At 31.7% G+C, this 22,547-nt stretch overlaps 1 protein-coding gene across 1 annotated transcript; it reads left to right on the forward strand.

Moving 5' to 3' along the window:
- The first annotated feature begins 352 nt into the window (after positions 1-352).
- On the forward strand, positions 353-20,170 carry LOC127720466 (type-1 angiotensin II receptor-associated protein-like). Its single transcript, XM_052227051.1, has 7 exons — positions 353-443; positions 3,154-3,188; positions 5,128-5,242; positions 12,398-12,491; positions 12,970-13,009; positions 14,225-14,346; positions 15,567-20,170. Exons 1-7 carry the CDS (start codon positions 417-419, stop codon positions 15,677-15,679), a joined length of 546 nt encoding a protein of 181 aa, XP_052083011.1. The 5' UTR covers positions 353-416; the 3' UTR covers positions 15,680-20,170.
- Positions 20,171-22,547: the final 2,377 nt, after the last annotated feature.

Genomic DNA, 22,547 nt, shown 5'->3' on the forward strand with positions numbered 1-22,547 from the left:
TACCCCCTGTCCACCCCTCAAAAAGGATTAATCTTCTATTGTTATTGCTTCATCAGTTCAAACACTAGACTACGACCTGCACCATCACGTGGAGTTTGTTTTTACTTGTATCGTACGGTTTTTCTTTACCAACTTTTCATCTGTTGGTACATGTTTTTAAGATAATCAACCCAAAGGCCCTTGTCCTACCATTTTCTATACAAATAATGTTTCACTACTGTTGCAAGTTGTGCGTTATTGTTTTGAATAACTTTTGGGGTTGAGTGGTTACTTTATAGATTCGCTGAAGGACTAATCCCAACAGAACTTCTCATCGCAGTATTCGGAACATTTCTAGAATTTACATAAAGATCCCGTGACTGTGATTATTTATTGGATGCTGAAGCTGACACAGAGAAAAAGAAATAAGTTGTAAAATGAATCCATCGAGTGTCTCACTAAAGGTTTTGATTATTCATTTAGTATATTTATATCCTTTAAGAAAAGTGAATATATGTAGAGTTGCGAAGAAAAATACAGGAAACTGAAACAATGAAAATTATATCCGACTGCAACAGCTTGTTCATAAACCAAGCTGTTGCTTCGTGTTAAATTATTTGAACACATTTACTAAAAAAGAAAATATTTTCAAACACCTGTAAGAGAAGCTATACTGGAATGAACAAAGCTGTCAATGATTTTTTCTGCTACTTTCCTCTAAATATAAAAAAGTTAATGGAAATCGATGTCATTCTTTTGTCAATGGACCAATCTCAAGTAGTCCAAATAATTATGATGTCTTGAAAGGCTATTTCAATTTCTTTCTGTGAAAGCTATTTCAATTTCTTTCTGTGACGCCTTCCTACAACGTCATAACGCTTAAGCCATTTTTTTCGTCTAAACTTAGACTTAGAGAGAGAATTTTCGGCAGCACTTTGAGACCAAATTGAATATTGCCATGAAATCTTTATTGATGGCTAGAAATGTTTGCATAGTTCTATACAAAGTCTTACATTTTTTGTGCTTGTTGGTGCAAAATATTTCCAGAAATATTCAAAAGTAATGATAAATAAGTTACGATTTCATTTGAGGTGTGCAATGATCATCTATATTTCGATTTCAAAATGATTTCCCAAAGATCCTTCAATTCCAGAGAGTATAAAATATCAAACTCTGTAAAGTTTGGCAGACCTGAAATTCGGGATAATATAAATCAAACATTCCGAAAATTCAGGTCCATCAAATTTTAAGATATCATGATTATTTGGAGTAAATCTCAAGTTGTGTTTTTAATATGAGGCAGATGTTACCCATACCTGCCAACCCTCCCGTTTTGAGTGGGAGACTCCCGCTTCAGTGGCGAAATTCTGGAAATCTCCAGCTTGCCGGTCAACTCCCACGCGGGAGTATAGAATCTCCCGCTTTCAGATATTTTAACCCTGAATGACCCGTGTTCATAATTCTCTGACTTTTACTGTCAATAGAAATAAATAAACAATCAGCGATCATTTGAAAACTTTGGTCAGTAGTTTTTATGTTTGATTTACAAGTAATCGAAATTCATTTCTGCTATGTCAACTCCAACAAGATAGAGGTCTTTGTCTGGACCAATCAACAGTGTAAAAAAGAAGAAATAGATAACTGCAAATCGAAATGTCAAGCAGACGAATTGAAAGATTTTTAATTTTTACGACCAAGTTCACTGACACTTGGCAATGAATCTTCATTTTGCACATCATGTTCAATCAACTTTTTGGATTCTTCTGGTGGTCTGTACGATGTTTGAAAGCATGCTTAGTGTGGGTCTCACAACAAAATCAAAATATGGAATGTTATGAGTTATGAGACTCAGAGGTATTAAAAAAGGCAAAAAAAAACAAAACACACCTTGTATAGATTATAACTATGAGTTGAAGAAATAAAGTATATCTTTCAACTCTTATTGGTGTTTTGTAGATGAATAACAGCATTGAACAGTCAGAGCTAAGACATAAACAAGTCGTTTTTTGTTTTTGACTTACAGAAGTAAAAAAATGTATTTATTATAAAAATGTGTTTTCATTTTCAGACTTATTTAAGTCAGAAAATGACAGATTTGTTTAGGTCTATTTATGTTTATGAAAAGACTTAATTTTAATTGGTGGCCAAAGTGCACCACCTATATGACATCATAAACCTGTCTGAGAGTTCACAAGGACCTGAGCTATCTATATTTAATCATCTAATTGAACATTTTTACTTAACATAAGATTATTTTCCTCATTTTGTGTGGTTATAGATGGTTGCATTGTAAAGGAAATAAACACTATCTCCGTTTTTTTAGGCTCTCATGCATATTTTCCTTTAGAAGACAAAGCATTGTCTTTCAATGTTGTCATAATTTCATGTAGATGCATGACCTTTTTATAAATATGCTTGGGTCTTGAAGTTGACCAATTTTGGTAACTTATCAACTTGTAAGAGTCAATATTTGCAACATTTTAATTCAGGTCAAATATTTCTTGCTTAACACTAAATGACTTATTGAAGTCATAATTTGTCTTAAATTAAAGGGAGACAAATCTTGAAACCTACAAATTTATACCTCTACGAGTCAAAAGCAGATTTAGACTTATTTTAATATGTCTGAGCTCTGACTGAATAAATAAACAAGTCATATATTTCACTTGAAAATGTCGTTCGCGTAAAATCTCCCCCTCAGCTGTCATAGCTGAGGGGGAGATCTCCCTCTTTGAAGGTTTCAGAGGTTGGCAGGTATGGTTACCTAGGGGGAAGATTTTTGGATGGAGGGGGAAATAATAAGAAAGTACGGGAAAACATGGATAACCTATGCATGTTTCCAAGCAACTGGACTGTTCTGTTTTCTATGATATTTTCCTGTGTTTTTCAAAGCATTTTCACCTCCATTATGAAAATCTGTCCCCTAGTAAATATGGCTGCTATAACCATGATAGGGCATATCGGTTCGTATTGTGACTTAATAACATAAGTATTGTGTCATAGGAAATGTACAGGAAAATATATGAATTTGAATGTTGTCTATGACTTAATCCCCTTTCTTTTCTGAATCCTGAGCCATTTTCTTGTTTGACACACTTTAAACTGGTGCCTTTTATGGAGTTGTTAAAAGTTATAATAAGTGTTTATATTTTTATATCTGTTTTTGTTTTGCAGGGAGCTGTGATAGTACATTTTGTTTTAACAATATGGTGAGTTTATATGTATAAATTTCTAATACATTTGTAATAACTGAACACTGGTAAAAATTAAAATTAGTCTATTCTTTGTAATGGTTCAGAAAAACTGACAATACCATGGCAAAAACCCCCAACATAGAAACAGTATTCATGCCAGGCCACAGGACCTCCAGCCCAGGCTTTTAAAATTTCTATTGGTATAAACATGTGGTATGACTGCTGATGAGACAACTATCCACCAGGGATAAAATGAAGTAATGATAAGCAATTATAAGCCACTGTACAGCCTTCAACAATGAGCAAAACCCATACCACATATCAAGCTAAAAAAGGCCTCGAAATAAAAATGTAAAACAAATCAAACAAAGAAACTAACGACCTGATTTACGAAAAAAACAATAATTAAAAAACAAATATGATATACAGCAACAAAGGAGAACTACAGAAGCTTCACAAATATTATAAATAGCAACAAAGGACAACTACTTATGCTTCTTTTAATTCCTCTTTTGAGTTATTCATTTTATATAATTTAGGACTTCAATAGTCATTTCAACACCTCTCATAGAGAAAATCCTCCATAACTCAGGAAAGCTCACCGGTCTGATTACATAAAATCATGACAATGTTTGAAAATATCTAAATCAAACAGGCTCAACTGAAATATGCAAAATTGTCTGAGGTTAACAAAACTCTCCAACATACACACGAAACACTTAAAGAAGATTGAATAAGAGGAGATCTAGGGTAAATGTCATAGAGACAGCAACTTAATAAATAATGCAAAATAGAGAGACAAAAGAGGTTAATGTGCTGCCCTCAATTATGTCAATGATAGAGGCATGTCTTTTATACAAGAATCCTGCAGTTTTGAAAACAAAATATACAAAGAAAAAGAAGTCAACAAATTACTTAAATTGTAAAATGTCAGTGTGTATAATTATCCTTTACCAAGTTTAATGTCAATTTGTTTATAGATAAATCAATGTCTTTATATCTTCAACATGTTCAATAGTGCAATTCTATAAAAAAAAAAAGAGTTATCTCCCATTGCATGTACATTCAGCATTTACATTTTATAAAATTTATGTTTATTATACCCCCACTTTAAAAAAGGGGGTATACTGTTTTACCTCTGTCTGTCCTTCCGTCAGTCCTTCCGTCTGTCCGTCCCATGAATATTTTCGTCGCATTTTTCTCAGGAACTACTTGACAAGGATTTCTGAAATTTGGTTTCAGGGTTTATATAAGTAAGTTACACCGTGTGATGTGTTTTCAGATTCATCACTCAACAACTTCCTGTTTACCGTCAAATATTTGGGCTGGGGGTATCATCAGTGAGCAGTAGCTAGAAGTTTCACTTGTTTTTCTTTTAAATACCAAAATTTTGAGAAAGGCTATGTACTGTAAAAGGGGTTTTGAAGGAGAAATGGCTAAGATTAGAATATTTTTTTTTTTAAAAATCCTTATATAAAGTACGTAAATACAATATACATGTAGATTGTAAAAAGTAGAATAAAATTTTGAACAAATTTGAAAAACATTGTATTATGTAAACTTGCTTGATAACTATAAGTTTTCAATTTAATCCCATTTTACTGTTAAATATACATTTGCATGTCTCTTTTGCTAAAAAAAATAAGGCAAATGCAGAATAACCATTTCAACATGTGAGCTTTGTATTAGTGAAATGTATTGTACATGCTGTCGTACTGTGAGTTCAGCAATTATTGCGATTTTGCTTTTTTAGACCAAAATGCCAATATTATATTTGCGATACTGGGATAAATCCTGCTGCATTCATATAAAAAAATCCAAAATGCAAGTTTAAATTATTGCAATAACAACCCTGTTGCTTTTTTTGCAATAATAAAAACATCATAATAATTTTGGAATTTACAGTATATCTACCATTCTACATATATATTTAAAGTGTATTATTTTATTTTAGGGCATCAATGAGTCATTATTTCTTACCAGATTCCTATATTTACATGAATATGTTTGTACTGCTGATTGGTGTATTTGCCATTGTGATGAATGAGTCTGTAGATGCAGTTTTTATGGTATATTCACATTGTTTATTGTAATTAAGAAAAAATTATCAAAAAACAAAGACAACTATGCTCTTGAGCATGCTTAGAACATTGTAGAAAAATACGATTTTGTGCAATGCTCTAAGTAAATTTTAGTTCTGATTTTCAAGATAGAAAAGAAAATAAACATGATGAAATAAACTTTTAAATGCATTTCAAACTGTAATAAAGCAGGTCAATATTAATCTTGAAAAAAAGAAACTCAAAATGTTTCACACAGACAGTATCATTATAATCTTTATCAATAATTATGTACTAAGCCAAAAGAAAAGATGAAAAAAAAAATCTTATACATATGTTCTTGCCTTCTTTTTAATTGTTGAATGATAATAACAATAAAAAGCTGGGTATGAAATACCATTTTGTAGTTCCTGCAAGTTGAATCATATTTCCAAATAAATTCCTATATTTGTGTATTTAGTATAAAATTTGACAAATTTATGAGTCTTTATCTCTGATGAAGTTTTTGTACTAATCAAAGTCCGATGTGTGAATCACGATTAATTCATGTAAACATTCAAAAATCCAGTTTTGGGTATTCAGGAACGTCAAGGCAGTTCGAGATATTTCCATGCAATAACTTGAGAACCTTTAAACCAATTAATAGAAAAACAAAGGATATGGGGTATCCATCCATGACATAAAATCAGTACATGTACAGCAAAAAATACACAAAGAGCAAAAGAACAACGAAGCTTTTTAAATTTTAATTCATTGTTAATGACGATAAAATGCTGGTAAATTTGTTTATGTATGATTTCAGTACCAGCAAGGATGTACTTGGGTCAGGCTTATGAATTTTTGTCAAATGTTCGGACTCCTTGTCAAGGATCCGGAAATTTTTCCAGACAATTTCGGTCATTTTGAGATGTTGAAAAGTTGGTGCCCCTTTTCAAATTGTCGATATCAACTTGACTATATTCATAGCATCAACGAACATGACGAACTTGTATTGCTGTTTCATCGCATTTACTAAGTAAATGTCTTACCATTACCATGAAGGACAGTTTAGGGAAGGCAACAGTCTAAAATTGAAATGATTTTAATGACTCAAAATGGTTAATTTCTCAGACATTGCATACGTTTCTTTCGATTTGACAAAAGTTAAAACCGGAAGTTTGCGATATTTTAAAGTACGAATAATTCCAGATTCATTTCCGGGATTTGTTTTGTTTATCAAATTGACAGGAAATCACCGTTTATGGCTTTTTTATTTTATTACCTTTAAAAGTGTTTGAATATAACAGATAATAGTTGCACTCGTTTAATTTAGCATGAAATCAATTTGCATTTTACGATTAAATATTAAATTTGCTGAAGACATTTTCACGCTTGCGTATTACATAGTAAATAAAGCACACGTGTTACTCACGAAAAAATACTTTTTTCTACGTAAATTTAGATTTAATTTTTTAATCAGAATTGATGACTGTCTTTGATGAAAAGTAAATAAATAATGAATACACTTGTCAGGGAACTTTAATGTTTTAAAGATATTATTCTGAGCTTGTGATCACTGTCAGGTGTGAATTAAAACCACAGGTAAAAAGTGATTAGCGATCATTAGCCAATGTTTCCCGGAGGCATTGATATAGATATTAGGAGGGCCCTCAGGATTATCAAACTACTGTAGTGGCAGTTTTATTACAGGAAAGGGATTATAAACAAAAACAAGTGATCACAAGTGCAAAATGGCGATTAAGAAATCCGATTTCAAACATTGAGTCAATGAAATGACCGAAATTACTTCTGTAAAAAAATAAAATTTGTCCTAAATCCAAATTACTCGTTTAGGACAAATAGTTTCATCTTAGGACATGACTGGCAAATATGACTGTTTCCGGACCCTTGCTCCTTGTGTTTTTTTCTAAGATACAGGGTAAAATATTTTGCCATGTATCACCAACTTTTCTTTTCACAGAAGACTTCAATAGCTCGTAAAAAGGTTTTTACCAAAATCAAAGAAGATTCTAGAGTTTTTTCTTAAGATTTGAGACCCATATAATGCCATGCTATGTATAAGGTAAAAGTCTGAGTCAGCCTTTTTCCTACATTTTCAGTGGCAGATCCAGAAATTTTCATAAAGGGGGGCCCACTGACTGCCAAAGAGGGGGCCCGCTCTAGTCATGCATCAGTGATTCCCTAAATAATCAACCAAATTGGTAATTTTAAGGAAATTTTGCAGTTTTTATACGACCGCAAATCGTATATTGGTATGACGTTGGCGTCGTCGTTGTCGTCGTCGTCGTCCGAAGACACATTAGTTTTTCGCACTCTAACTTTAGTTTAAGTGAATTGATCTCTACCATAAGGTTCAATACCCCAAAAGGAAGGTTGGGATTGATTTTGGGGGGTTATGGTACCAACGGTAAAGGAATTAGGGGCCAAAAAGGGGCCAAAAATAAGCATTTTTGTAACTTCCAGACATAACTTGTGTGTTAGTGTATGGATCTCTCTGACATTGTACCATAAGGTTCCATATCACAAAGGGAATGCTGGGATTAATTTTGGGGGTAATTGCCTCAAAATTGTAGGAATTAGGGCCAAAAAGGGGCAAAAAACAAGCATTTTTCTAGTTTTATGACAATAACTTAAGTGTAAGTGTATGGATCTCTCTGAAATTGTACTGCATGGTACCATACCATAAAGGGAAGGCTGGGATTGATTTTGGGGGTAATTGCCTCAAAATTTTAGGAATTAGGGGCCAAAAAACAAGCATTTTTATACAACCATTCTAGTTTCAGGACAATTACTTGTGTGTAAGTGCATGGATATCTCTGAAATTGTACTACAAGGTTCCATATCACAAAGGGAAAGCTGGGTTTGAGTTTGGGGATAATTGCCCTAAACGTTTAGGAATTTGGGGCCAAAAAGGGGCCTAAAAATAAACATTTTTCTTGTTTCCAGACAATAACTTGTGTTCAAGTGTATGGATCACTCTGAAATTGTACTGCAAGGTATCATACCACAAAGGGAAGGCTGGGATTGAGTTTGGGGGTGATGAATCATAAGGGGGTTCAAATAATTTGGGGGAAGGATATTTTTTTCCTTTTTTTCCTTTTTTTTTCTTTAAAATTTTCCATTTTAAATTGGTAATTTCTGATTGATATATAAAAGCAAATAATAATGATATGGTTTGAATAGGTAAATTTAAATTTTTTAAGTTCTTAGACCACATTTATTCTGTGTCAGAAACCTATGCTGTGTCAAATATTTAATCACAATCCGATTCAGTTCTGTATCAAGCTTGAATGTTGTGTCCATATTTGCCCCAACTGTTCAGGGTTTGACCTCTGCGGTCGTATCAAGCTGCGCCCAGCGGAGCATTTTATTGGTTATTATCTTGAATATTATAATAGATAGAGATAAACTGTAAACAGCAAAATTGTTCAGCAAAATAAGATCTACAAATGAGTTAGCATGACCAAAATTGTCAATTGACCCCATAAGGAGTTATTGCCCTTTAAAAAGTAAATTTTTCACAATTTTTCGTAAATTTTTGTGATCTTTTACAAAAATCTTTTCCTCTGAAACTACTAGGCCAAATTAAACCAAACTTGGCCTAAATCATCCTTAGGGTATCTAGTTTAAAAAATATATCCGATGACCCCTGCCCATCAACCAAGATGACTGCCATGGCTCAAAATAGAACATAGGGTTTACTATAGAAGCATGAGAAGTGTATGAGAAAATTGTAAAACAACGATTTCAAATGATCACAACTTGAAAACTAATTTAAATAATGATAAGGGGTCTTCAGTAACTATTGTAAGACTACAATGGGATGACCTGCTTTTAATTTAACCAAACTTGGTCTTAATCATTATTGGGTTATCTAATACTATTTATTATGATTTTAACCTTATTTTACATGATTTCCAAAACCACAGTAAATACAGGTGAGCGACACAGGCTCTTGAGAGCCTCTAGTTAAAAAATCAAATATTTCTGAAAAGGAGTTCATAACCTGTCAATATTTTAAGCTTATTTGGTTCCTTAACTAATGCTCTTCTGACTTAGAGTATCAATTCTCCGCACAACTCTTTTTTTTATGGTATAATTACATTGTAGTGTTAGCACTCTCATCATGCTCATGTGTACAATTCTTGCCCGATTTTTATGAAACTTATATTGTAGGTTTAAATCAGCAATGTCTTTGACAAGTACGAAAATCAGTGCCAGTCAATAGTTTTTGTCGAGCCTGCGACTTTTGTCGCAGAAAGCTCGACATAAGGATAGTGATCCGGCGGCGGCGGCGTTAGCTAATTTCTTAAAAGCTTTATATTTTAGAAGGTGGAAGACCTGGATGCTTCATACTTTGTATATAGATGCCTTATGTTACAAAGTTTCCATCTGTCACATGTCCATTGTCCTTGATCTCATTTTCATGGTTCAGTGACTACTGGAAAAAAAAAGTTAACATTTTTTGTAATGTTAATTTCTCTCTTATTATGAGTAATAGGATAACTATATTTGGTATGTGGATACCTTGCAAGGTCCTCATGCCCGTCAGACAGTTTTCACTTGACCTCTACCTCGTTTCATGGATCAGTGAACAAGGTTAAGTTTTGGTGGTCAAGTCCATATCTCAGATACTAGAAGCAATAGGTCTAGCATATTCGGTGTATGGAAGGACTGTAAGGTGTACATGTCCAACCGTCAGGTGTCATCTGACCTTGACCTCATTTTCATGGTTCAGTGGTAATAGTTAAGTTTTTGTGTTTTGGTCTGTTTTTCTTATACTGTATGCAATAGGTCACTATATTTGGTGTATGGAATGATTGTAAGGTGTACATGTCTAGCTGGCAGGTATCTTCTGACCTTGACCTCATTTTCATGGTTCAGTGGTCAAAGTTAAGTTTTTGAGTTTTGGTCTTTTTTTCTAATACTACATGTATATGCAATAGGTCATCTATATTTGGTGTATGGAAATATTTTATAATGTACATGTCAGTCTTGCAGGTTTTATTTGACCTTGACCTCATTTTCACGGTTCATTGCTCAGTGTTAAGTTTTTGTGTTTTGGTCTGTTTTTCTAATACTATAAGCAATAGGTCAACTATATTTGTTGTATGGAAGGATTGCAAGCTGTACATGTCTGCCTGGCATGGTTCTTCTGACCTTGACCTCATTTTCATGGTTCATTGGTCAATGTTTAGTTTTCTTGATTAAGTCTATCTTAGAAACTATAAACATGATAAACAATAGGTCAACTATATTTAGTGTATTTAATGATTGTAAGGTGTACATGTATTTCTTGTTTGGTTTATATGACCTTGACCTCATTTTCTTGGATCATGTTAAGTGTATGTGATAGTTGTAGTAAAGCTTTATATTTAGGACTATCAACATAATATCAATGATTAGTAAAGAAGGCGAGACATTTCAGCGTGTGCACTCTTGTTATAAGAGTGATGGCTCTTAGAAATATTAATAATATGGAAAATTTCATTGTTAGTTCTCTCATGTGTACAATTCTTACCAGATTTTTATAAAACTTATATTATAGGTGTATATCAGCATTGTCTTGGACAAGTTCAAAAATCAGTGCTGATGAACTACTTTGACGCGTTTAAAAGAGTTATGCCGCTTGGAAACATTAATTACATGTACATGTATATGGAAATTTGCATTGTTAGTGCTTTCATGTGTACAATTCTTGCCAGATTTTTATCAAATTTATATTGTAGGTTTACATCAGCAATGTCTTAGACTTTTTCGAAAAATCAATTGGAACTATGTTCTTTAATATATTCTAGATTTTTATGCCCCTGCCGAAGCGGAGGGGGCATTAAGTTTTACCCTTGTCTGTCTGTCTGTATGTCCCAAAATTGGTTTTCGTTCTCTAACTTAAGTTTGCCTCAATCAAATGTTATCAAACTTATACACAATGCTTATTACCACAAAACACAGATCAAGTTTGAATTTTGGTGGCGACACTTTTACTGTTCTAGAGTTATGCCTCTTTCATGTCTTTACAAATGGAAAAATTGCTAAATTTTTCATTTTTTTTCTAAATATATCAATGATGTCATTGTTCAAGTAATTTTTAAAATTGAAGTTATCTTCCTTTGTCCATGATTATAGTTGAATCAACTACAATCAATGCTTTATACAATGCAATGTTTAATTTTGCCTTCCACTGATAAAACACAGATCAACATGATCAAGTTGAATTTGGGTAGTGTCACTTTAACCATTATTGAGTTATGCCCCTTTATAAATCGAAAAATTGCAAAATATTTAGTTTCCGTTCTGTAACTTAAGTTTGCCCCAACTAAACATGAAACCTATACACAATACTTATTACCACAAAACTAAGATCAAGTACAAATTTGGGTAGCGTCACTTTTATTGTTCTTGAGTTATGTCCCTTTATAATGTTGTATGCAAGCGGGGGCATCATCTGTGTCTATGGGGATACATTCTCCATTTTTTTAATTTCACCTGACTACATCCTTAAATGTTAAAGAAACGGTTTGCTGCCATTTTGACAACCTGTTTTAATCCTACATTGGCATGATTGGGTTGAAAAATTACATTCATCTAAAAGGAAGGACTGAAAATGTTGTTTAAGGATGTTCTCTTCTCTTGTTATAGAATTTTTGCCAGATATTAAGAATCCTCTGGTTTTATCCATGTAGTGCCATTAAAAACTTTTGCCCACTAACCTCTACTTTTCTTTTCATAATATCATTACAAAAAGTTTAAAAAGTCATATTTCAAAATCTTATAAAATCCTTGTTATTTTTTCATAGTTTTTGAAAGAAAAAATATGCCAATGTTAAATGTATGAAAAATCTAGAGAGAATCATTTCCCGCCAAATTTTCAATGGTTTATATCTCGAAAACAAGCACATGGACCCTTAATTTTTATCTGTTTTTTAAGTTCCTTTATGTATATACTATCAATTTATTATAGTCTTTCAAAAAGCTTGTTATTTTGAAACAAAGTAGCGAACATCCTTAATTGAATTAGATAGTAGTAACATTATATATACATCATATCTTAAAATTTTGTAGAATATTGCAGAAGCAATTTCCCAAAGCACTGCTAATAGATTAAGATCTGAACCAATGAAACATGATGAAACTGAAATTAAATGATGCTCTATTTTATTGCAGTTCTTATTTTTCCACTGTTTTACAATGATACAAGACATCATATTCCTGGGTGTCTTTGAACCAATGGGACATGATTATTTTGAGAGACCTGACAGTAAGTTTCGTCCTTATACAAACACATTATTTTCATGACTTTTTATAAAAGAATGGCACTGCCACTATTCAGATTTTTGTTTTCAGACTTTTTTTTGTGTCTCTAAGTCTTGTTATTAATAATTTTTTTTCCTCACTTGTTTTGTGATATAAGGTAAGTTATACAACCAGGCTAATTAAAGATAAGGTTTCTTTAGAACGTGGAACTTCGTACTAGGTTAAAAAAATATACGGCTGTTTAAGGTTACATCATTAAAAAAAATAGGGTAGGTAGGTCGGTATTCCATTTTATTTTATTTTTTTCATTTTATTTTTTCGACATGATTTTGAGTCATGTGAATTGTCCATGGGCCGGTAAAGTGACTTCTGGTCGGTGCTCAAAAATAGGATTGTTCGGATTACCGTAAACAGACATATACTTTTTTTTTATCCTACTTGTATTGTATACAGCTTTGTTTGAACTTTTTTTTATATTTCAGAGGATGCGAGGGAAAAGAATCTGTACAGATTTAGCCTTGGGTATCCTTTAGAAATTTTAAACTTTTATTATATGAGGAAATTTTTATATTTTTTTTGCCCATTACTGGTGATCCACTATAGTGTTATTCATGGTATACGAATTTTCTCGGGTTTCCTTAGAACAGATGAACCAGATATTCAAGGAAGTACAAATTTTCTATAAGTTTTTATACATACTTTGGCAAAACCATGCAATCAAATAATTGAAATATAAATTTCATCAATGCATGAAAATTGATACACACAAAAACATACGAGTCCATAGTATTCTCTACACAGGCAAAATTTGCTCATGTGAATTTCACATGAATCTCACATGAAATTTACATGAAAAATTTCACGTGAGATTCACCTCAAATGAGCTACTGTAAATTCAGAAATTATTGCGTGCATTTATTATTGCGATTTTTCAAGGATGGACAAAAATGTGAGATTAATTATTGCGATATCAGGATAATCTGCATACAGATATATGTAACAGATATCAGAATGCAATTTCTTATTATTGCGATAGTCACCCAGTCGCATTATTCGCATTAATAAAAACCTCGCAATAATTTCTGAATTTACAGTAATTCACGTGAAAAATTTTACCAAAAAAAAAAAAATAGGTATTTTTCATGATTCTAATTTTGAAAATTTAAATGTTATTTAAATTACTTTATTTTAAAACATTCACATGAATTTCATGTGAAAAAAGTTTATGTTATTTTAACGTAAAATTCATGTGATTTTCACATGAATTCACGTGAAATTGATGTGAGTGATATTCTGTAAACCCAATCCAGACCATCATGTTGCATCAGTACAGGAACCATATTTTTTATCATCATCAGTCCTTGAAATGTCGAAATAAATGGCAAGTGAAATAGTGAATTTACAGAAGGTATACCTATTTAGCTAGGTAATTTCAGCCAACTATGCCTCATGACTTTGATTGCATCAGTTTGTTCTTCCTACTGAAGTGGGGCCTTGGTGGTTGAAGTAGTTCATCTACTGTAATACTAGCCTCACAAATGGCAGGTGTGTTTGACTCGTCGTTGACTAGGATTAACAGTTTTCCTGCTGAAGGTCTGTGTTTCCCTCTCCAGGGACTCCAGCTTCCTGCACCAAATAAAACTTGCTACAAAGAAATTACCAATAGTGCTAATTATGCTGAGTGGTGTTAAACACCAAAAATCAATCAATTAATTCTTTTCCTTAACACTAAATCAGAATGTGCATTTTAAATTTGATTTTAAAACCAGTGACGGCCATATTGTTGTACAGAATCTGGCAGGATAGACAAGGCCATGCATTTGATCTGCCTTTTAACATTCCTGGAATTCCTGGAATGGGTAGGTACTTATATATATGTTTTTCTACATCAGTCAAATCAACAGCAGAAATGCATCTACATCTATAAGAAATAAAAATTAAGTATCTTCAGCTTGAAAATTATGTTTGCACTTTGCCTTTTTATTATTTGATTAAATTGTCAAAATGATCTGATTCAAATACATTGTGTACAGTTTATTTGTCAATTTTATCATTAATAGGAAATAGGAAAATTATATTGAATGAGAGAACAGATATTAATTTCAAGTGCCAGTGGAGTTCAATTTTGTGAAATGTATTTAAAAAATAAAGTATATATAATTTGCTAAATACTACGAAAAACTGAAGTATGGAATATTTATACATGTATTAAAAAAAAGGAAATTTTGAACATATCTAACAAGAAGTTGAATGTGTTAGAATAATTATAGGATACATAAATTTTCAATTTTCCATTAAAATTGATGTGGAGGATTAAATGGAAGGTTTTGTTTTTGGACATGGGGTGTAGGTCATTCAGGGTTTTGAATTCATTTGATGTATGCAAAATTACTTTTAAGAAAGTATGTTGGTTGTTGGGGAATTTTGGAAGTTCATTCTTACCCTCCCATAACAATTTTAATGGAATAGATAGATGGCATAATTTGAGTTTTAGCTATTTCTTTGCCCGCCATGTTGGAGGTATAACTGGTTGATTTTCTTGATTTTAATTTGACAAACCTAATTAAATCATGCTGTACAAGCAGTATGAGAAGATATCATTCATACTTGAGTGTAGTGATGAATTATGCAAGTCTTCAAGAAATTAAACGTGTTCAGAAAACTTGATTTTTATGCCCCCACTATCACCGTAGGGGGCATTTAGTGTAACCCTTGTCTGTCCATCTGTATATCCATACGTAAGTACACCCCAAAATTGGATTCCATTCTCTAACTTTAGGTTGCCTGAACCAAATGTTATGAAACTTGTACACAATGCTTATTACCAGAAAACACAGATCAAGTTCGAAATTGGGTGGTGTCACTCATACCGTTCTTGAGTTATGCCCCTTTATAACGTTATATGCAAGTGAAAGAATGTGAAATAATTTTGTTGACCTCCAACATGGCCACAAAGGGAAATAACTCTTGCTCAAATTGCATCAATCGAAAATTTTCAATAGCTCTAATGTGGTACATATATTTGTATTCTTTATCAAATAATCAGTAAAATAACCAAAATGTTTGTTTTCTTTAATAGGTAACCAACATGATAGTAAATATGAAAATATAGACCAATCAGTGCCATCCAGTAACTATGTGGAAACTGCATCAGCACCTAAAGGAATAGATGATCCCCATGTTACCCCTTGAATCATCAAATCTGTGTACATCTTAAAGCTTTTTTTGTGCAATAATTAATGAACCTTTATCAATATTTTTGCTCTACACTGTAGAGCTACTGCATAGAAATATTTGCAATTTAAAACAAACAAAAAAAATAAGAGAAAAGGTTGTCTTTAGAGTTCTGGTTCTTATGAAAAAGTTGTGAAAAATATTCTCAAAACAATTGCGACTTAACTGGATATTGAAGTATAACAACAAAAGAGAAAAATAAATACCATAGCTATTTATCTAATATAGACCAAACAATTTTTTGGTTTGTTTTAAATCAATAATTTTTACATGTATTTATATGTGTCCCTATTCACAATTCTAATCAGGTATGGGGCAATACTTACATTTTCTTCAATTCCTTTGTCCATATTGTGAACCTGGTTGTGTACGATTGCTTGTATTTCATGAAGCTGAGAATTTTTCAAATGATTATATGGTTTGATTTTTGGATTATCATAAGAGATTAATTTTCAAACATTTATTGCATCCAGAAATTTGTTTTTATGCCCCACCTATGATAGTAGTAGGGGCATTATGTTTTCTGGTCTGTGCTTCCGTTCGTTCGTCTGGCCGTTCATCCATCCATCCGTCTGTCCCGCTTCAGGTTAAAGTTTTTGGTCACGGTAGTTTTTGATGAAGTTGAAGTCCAATCAACTTGAAACTTAGTACACATGTTCCCTATGATATGATCTTTTTAATTTTAATGCCAAATTAGAGTTTTGACCTCAATTTCACGGTCCATTGAACATAGAAAATGAAAGTGCGAGTGGGGCATCCATGTACTATGGACACATTCTTGTTTGACCCTTTTTTGAGTGGAAAAATCTCCATTTTTATACAAGGGAACTATGTAGCAAACATTTTATAAGGTCAATGTTTGTACATCTTTATTTTAATATCCTCTACTGTAAAAAACAGGCCTACTAAAAGTTAAGCTTTGTCAACCTTGAAAATAGCAGCATGACCGTTATAATGGGGCAGTGGATTTTTATTTACAAACCATGCCTCACTTTGAAGAAGTGTCAAATTGCATATGTTATTATATACTTAATTTTGTATGACTGTTGGGAATGTAGACACTTCTCTAAAAAAATTTCCATTCTATAATATTTGACTTAAAACACGACTTGAAGGTTAAACAAATTTATCACATGTCATATAAAGAAAAAAATATTCATTAGAGGTTGCAATTCTGTATATATAGACAATGCAATTTCCCATAGGAACTCCCTTTACGACTAAAACTGTACCACTTTTACTATGAAGTTTTGTATAAAATTATGTCCTAGAATGGAAAGCTTATATGCACTATTATTTTTTTCAAAGGTCAAAATATAGGGCTGTGTTTTTCAACATTTATATGCCCCGAACTTCTAAGAGTTTAAACTTGTACAAAAATTCTGTACTACCCCTCCCTTCACTTTTGGTCTTCCACAGATTTCAATTTGACCGCTATGCATGTGTATATTTACTGGTCCCAAGTTATGTCTCTACGAGATGTATTTACAAAGTGCAACCTAGAGCATGTTATCCATTTTTCATGAAATAGAAGTTCCTTCATGATATAAGTTCCAAGTGGAAGTAATATTCTGTTTTATTATTTCCACTGAGGCAAAAATTATACTATTTGTTTCTTTAATTAAAGGTACGAAATATTTGTTCTAACAGGAAGAGTATTATGGCATTGTTTAGGCTGAATAATTAAACATTGATACATTCGGTGTCAACCTGGAAATTTAACTCCAGAATTTTCAGTCAGTACCATCCTGACTTGTCTTCTTGAAAGTGGTCACATAAAGCTAGACATTTACATATATCATGTACATTAAGTATTTTATATTTTACATTTGAAATGATACGAGTAAAAATCCCCTTTAAAAATCTGCATAACTGTAATTTAATTGCAAGCAAATCTATTTCCTAAAGATCTTTCATCTAACACATCTTTTAATGCTTTGATTGTCCCATTTCTAACAGATAGCTTTATATTTTATATGTCACAGTGTGGTCCTGAGAAGAATATGCTAACAAAATATTTACTCGAAAAGGGAAATAACTCATTAAAAGCCAACCAAATAAAATTATCTCCCGCCAAATTTTTTTTTTTTTTATCATTTTAGCTTCAATTATTTTTATATGATATATTGTCTAAATATACAGCAAATACATAAAGTAATCCTTCAATTGCAGTGAAGAGTAGTTAAATGCAGGGGTTAAAATATAAAACCTAGCTTTTGAAAAATCTGTGTTAAACCATGCAATGTGATCAATTATACATGATCTTCCAACTTGTTCTTTTTCCCTGAAAAATTTGACTTCACAACGCAAACATCTTCATGTCACAATGTCCCATGACTTGTTTTCTCTTAATGACACTCAGTCAACCGGGGCAGTTAATTAATAAAATCGAAATTGAAAACTTGTCTATAAAGAATATTAAAAATTTTACTTGTATTCAGTATTTGTTGTGTATGATTTTTTAAGCTTTTAAACAGGGTATATATATATTTATCAATATAACACAAATATTTAAACATTCCAGCATTTTATATTTTGTTACATTGAACAGGCTAGAACTGTAAATTCTGAAAATTTTGGTTGCATTCATTATTGTAGTTGTTGATCAAGGGACCAAAAAAATGTGATATTTGTTATTGCCATTTCCAGAAATGTTACTTATAGATAATGCTATAAAAAAAATTTAATGTGAGTTTTATTTTTGCGAAATTTGGTCTGTCACAATTTTTGCAATAATAATAGCATTGCAAAAAATCTGAATGTATTGCATCATAATTGAATAATCTTAAGTCATGTATTTAGATATGTTATATTCAAACATTCCATTATTTTATATTGTGTTTTATTAAACAGGCTGGAACTACTATTAAATCTGGTTGTGAATGATTGAAATTATGTTATATGTGGTCATTAGATCTACCTTTATCTGTATATGTATATAAGTAATTCTGATAGACATAATTTTACTGGTGTTTTTTCATACTCCATTTTTTCATCAAATTCATTTTATTATTTGGTAGCTAGTTTAATTATGATAGAAGTGATTTAGAATGATTGATTGCATGTTGTTTAACGTCCAGTAGTAAAAATATAGCAGACATATTTAGGACCATATTTTAGAATAAATGTAATTGAGGCAGTTTAGAGCATTTGCAATCACAGAGTCTAAAACCTGTTCTACTGATCCCTTAAGGAGGGGGATCCAGGTTGGTCGAGGGAAATTAAAATTTACACATTGGAATGATTTGAATCTGCAACACATTTATATTACTTCTCTGCAGTTTTTTTTAAATAATTCATAGTTGCAATGTTAAAATTGTTATTCCCATGACATAAATGGTGCTTAGCTGGCTGATATGAAAAATTTATCGACTGATTCCGGCTAATATCGCATGCCTTTTCGTAACATTATCGCATGGCATTCCAACATTACTCGGCAAATGCCGGACAATACACCTCAATGGTAGGTTTTCAGTGAAAAATATAAAGTAAGGTACAAAACAAATATTACGAAACAGGAAAATATATTATGTAAAATGCAAAACAAATGATACAATAAATGTATTTTTCAAAGTTTCCAGCATAATTTAGCAAATTACTTTACAAATGTTGACTTTTCCAAACAGTGTTCATAATAAGATCATGTTTTGTTTATTTTTTTTTTATTCGTCAATATAAAAATATATTATACAGTTGTTTTTCTCCTCCGTTGAGGCATATGAATGAAAGATTTCATATGGGATGTATTACATTTGGTGTCCGTCGTCTGTAAACTTTTCACTTTTTGAACTTCTACTTGAGAACCACTTAAAAGGATCAATATACTAAACTGTTATTTTTCTCCATTGTTGAAACATATGATAAAAAGATCATAACATGGCATTTTGCATATCAGATATATTATCAGCCCTCAGTCAATATCAGCCCATCGAGCCTTTGGTTCTTGGGCTGATAATACATCTGATATGAAAAATGCCATGTAATAATCTGATAATATCTCCCTCAGGCACGGGAAATAAATGTATAGTATTGCATGCTAGATTGATTGTTCTTAATTCCAACTCAGCACAAAATGACAGGATCATGGTTTGCTGGACAACATTTTTCTATTCTTTCATCTTATTTGCATTTATATTTCTGCTTAATGAGATTATAATTATGAATTGAAGAAAATCTTTGGAATAACTTACATAGTTAATTGTGAAAAATTAATTATTATCTGTACGTGTATTGGGAAATCATTTGAAATTGTTTTATTTACATATTTTATTATGTACATGTATGTGAAATGATAGCTTTAACACTATATATTTGCTTTAAATTAACATTCCAATCGTATTAAATGATAAGCATTTGTATGTATTTATTTAGTCAGTAGGAAGCATCCATTAGAATATTTATATTTATGATTGTTTATGTGAATTAAAAATGAATTCTAAATCTTCCTTATGAACTGTTTTATTATTTTCCTATATTGCAATTTAACCCTTTCCAGAAAGTATAAATTTGACACCACAAAATTGTCAATTGTCTGCTATAGAGTTATTGGCCTTGAAAGATGATTATGCTTTATTTAACCGTCTTTGGCAATTGTCTTGGAAACTATAATTGATGATGAAAATTAAACTTAAAGTGTATGAAAAATTGTGCGTCCATGGTGTTTTTCTCGATTTACCTGCATCCAGAGTGTTCAAACTCCAACTGAAATTTTAAAACCAAGGATTGTAAGTACTTGAACACGTTGGGTGCTACCAGTATATGACTCATGGAGATATGAAATAGCTAATTCCATCAAAGGTTAACTTTGTTTGATATAGGTATATAATAGATACAGAAAAATTGAAAACAGTAAAAATAATCAGCAAAATCAAGATCCACAAATTAGTCAACATTAACAAAATCCACAAATTAGTCAACATAAACAAGATCCACAAATTAGTCAACATTAACAAGATCCACAAATTAGTCAACATTAACAAGATCCACAAATTAGTCAGCATTAACAAGATCCACAAATTAGTCAACATTAACAAGATCAACAAATTAGTCAACATTAACAAGATCCACAAATTAGTCAACATAAACAAGATCCACAAATTAGTCAACATAAATGAGATCCACAAATCAGTCAACATTAACAAGATCCACAAATCAGTCAACATAAATAAGATCCACAAATTAGTCAACATTAACAAGATCCACATATCAGTCAACATAAATAAGATCCACAAATTAGTCAACATAAACAAGATCCACAAATCAGTCAACATTAACAAGATCCACAAATCAGTCAACATTAACAAGATCCACAAATTATTCAACATAAGCAAGATCCACAAATTAGTCAACATAAATAAGATCCACAAATCAGTCAAAATTAACAAGATCCACAAATCAGTCAACATAAATAAGATCTACAAATCAGTCAACATTAACAAGATACACAAATCAGTCAACATTAACAAGATCCACAAATCAGTCAACATAAAAAAGATCCACAAATTAGTCAATATTAACAAGATCCACAAATTAGTCAACATAAACAAGGTTGTGATGGACTACTGAAAGGAGTTACTGCCCTTGAATTACACATTTGGCCAATCTTTTGAGTTTTTATTTTTTCTTAAGCAATGATAAAAAGAAAATTGTGAGCAAAAAATGACCAACAAGATAAGATCTACAAAAAAGTCATCACAGGCAATAATGTCAACTCCTTTTTTCATCCTGGCAATTAGCTTGGAAACTAATAGATTGCGAGAAACTGTAAACAGGCTTTAGCCGTCAAATTGTGTGCATTTTTTTTAACTGTGATGAAAAATAACTTGATAAAGATTCATGGTTTGTTTTATACTCTATGCTCACATCTAAAGTGCAATTTTTTTTTAACTGTGATGAAAAATAACTTGATAAAGATTCATGGTTTGTTTTATACTCTATGCTCACATCTAAACGCTTCAGATATCTTTTTTAATGATAGTACAAGTTTGGTTTATATATAAACTTTGTTTTACATATCTCAAAACCTTTACTTATAAATGGCAGTGGCTATTTTGCCGGCGCAAATAGCAACGGAAATCATACAAGTTTTCTTCGAGACTAAACATTTTGTATTTTAATAGTTTGACATTATGCACGTCTTTCAACATAGCTAAATATATTTAAATATACACAAAACGTTCACAGTATATATCAACAGATGAAGTATCCACTCCAAAAAGTAAAATCTACGGAAACGTCCACAAAAAGTAACTTTTATAAATGATCTATTAAGACCTGTTACAGGGGCATCCATTTCGTAAAAAATGGATAGCAAGCATGGACCATTGTCAAATTGTTCTAACATCAGTAAAAGTTATTCGATTTTTACGGATGTGAATTTAAACATTGATCGATCTGGGTACTCTTCATGTATAGAATCATGGATCGATTTGAATACTCCTCGTGTATAGAATCATGGATCGATTTGAGTACTCTTCATGTATAGAATCATGGATCGATTTGAGTACCCTTCATGTATAGAATCATGGATCGATTTGAGTACCCTTCATGTATAGAATCATGGATCGATTGGAAGTGGGTTCTAACTCGTTTTTCTATGATTCAATATAAATTCAAAATAAGAAAATTGGTGGAACTATATAGTAAATGAGGATATATCTAAAAAATAAACACAGAATGAAAACTTTTGTCTGGATCATAAATAAACGTAGGTGAAAAAACTGTCAAAATAGGTGCAGTTTGAGTACCCTAACGTTATATCAATTTGATAAAACATTATAAAATCTAACAAAATCAATCACATAGCTTCGAAATCAAAAATGTTTAA

This window comes from Mytilus californianus, unplaced genomic scaffold, assembly GCF_021869535.1.
Source record: "Mytilus californianus isolate M0D057914Y unplaced genomic scaffold, xbMytCali1.0.p SCAF_11, whole genome shotgun sequence".
Taxonomy (NCBI): Eukaryota; Metazoa; Mollusca; class Bivalvia; order Mytilida; family Mytilidae; genus Mytilus; species Mytilus californianus.

Bases quoted from the DNA above. Each gene is read 5' to 3' on its own strand.
- LOC127720466 (XM_052227051.1), top strand. From the start codon at position 417: ATGAATCCATCGAGTGTCTCACTAAAG. The intron at 12,492-12,969 runs GTAAGTTTCGTC...TTTATATTTCAG, and splicing joins TTATTTTGAGAGACCTGACA to AGGATGCGAGGGAAAAGAAT. The intron at 13,010-14,224 runs GTATCCTTTAGA...ACACTAAATCAG, and splicing joins CTGTACAGATTTAGCCTTGG to AATGTGCATTTTAAATTTGA.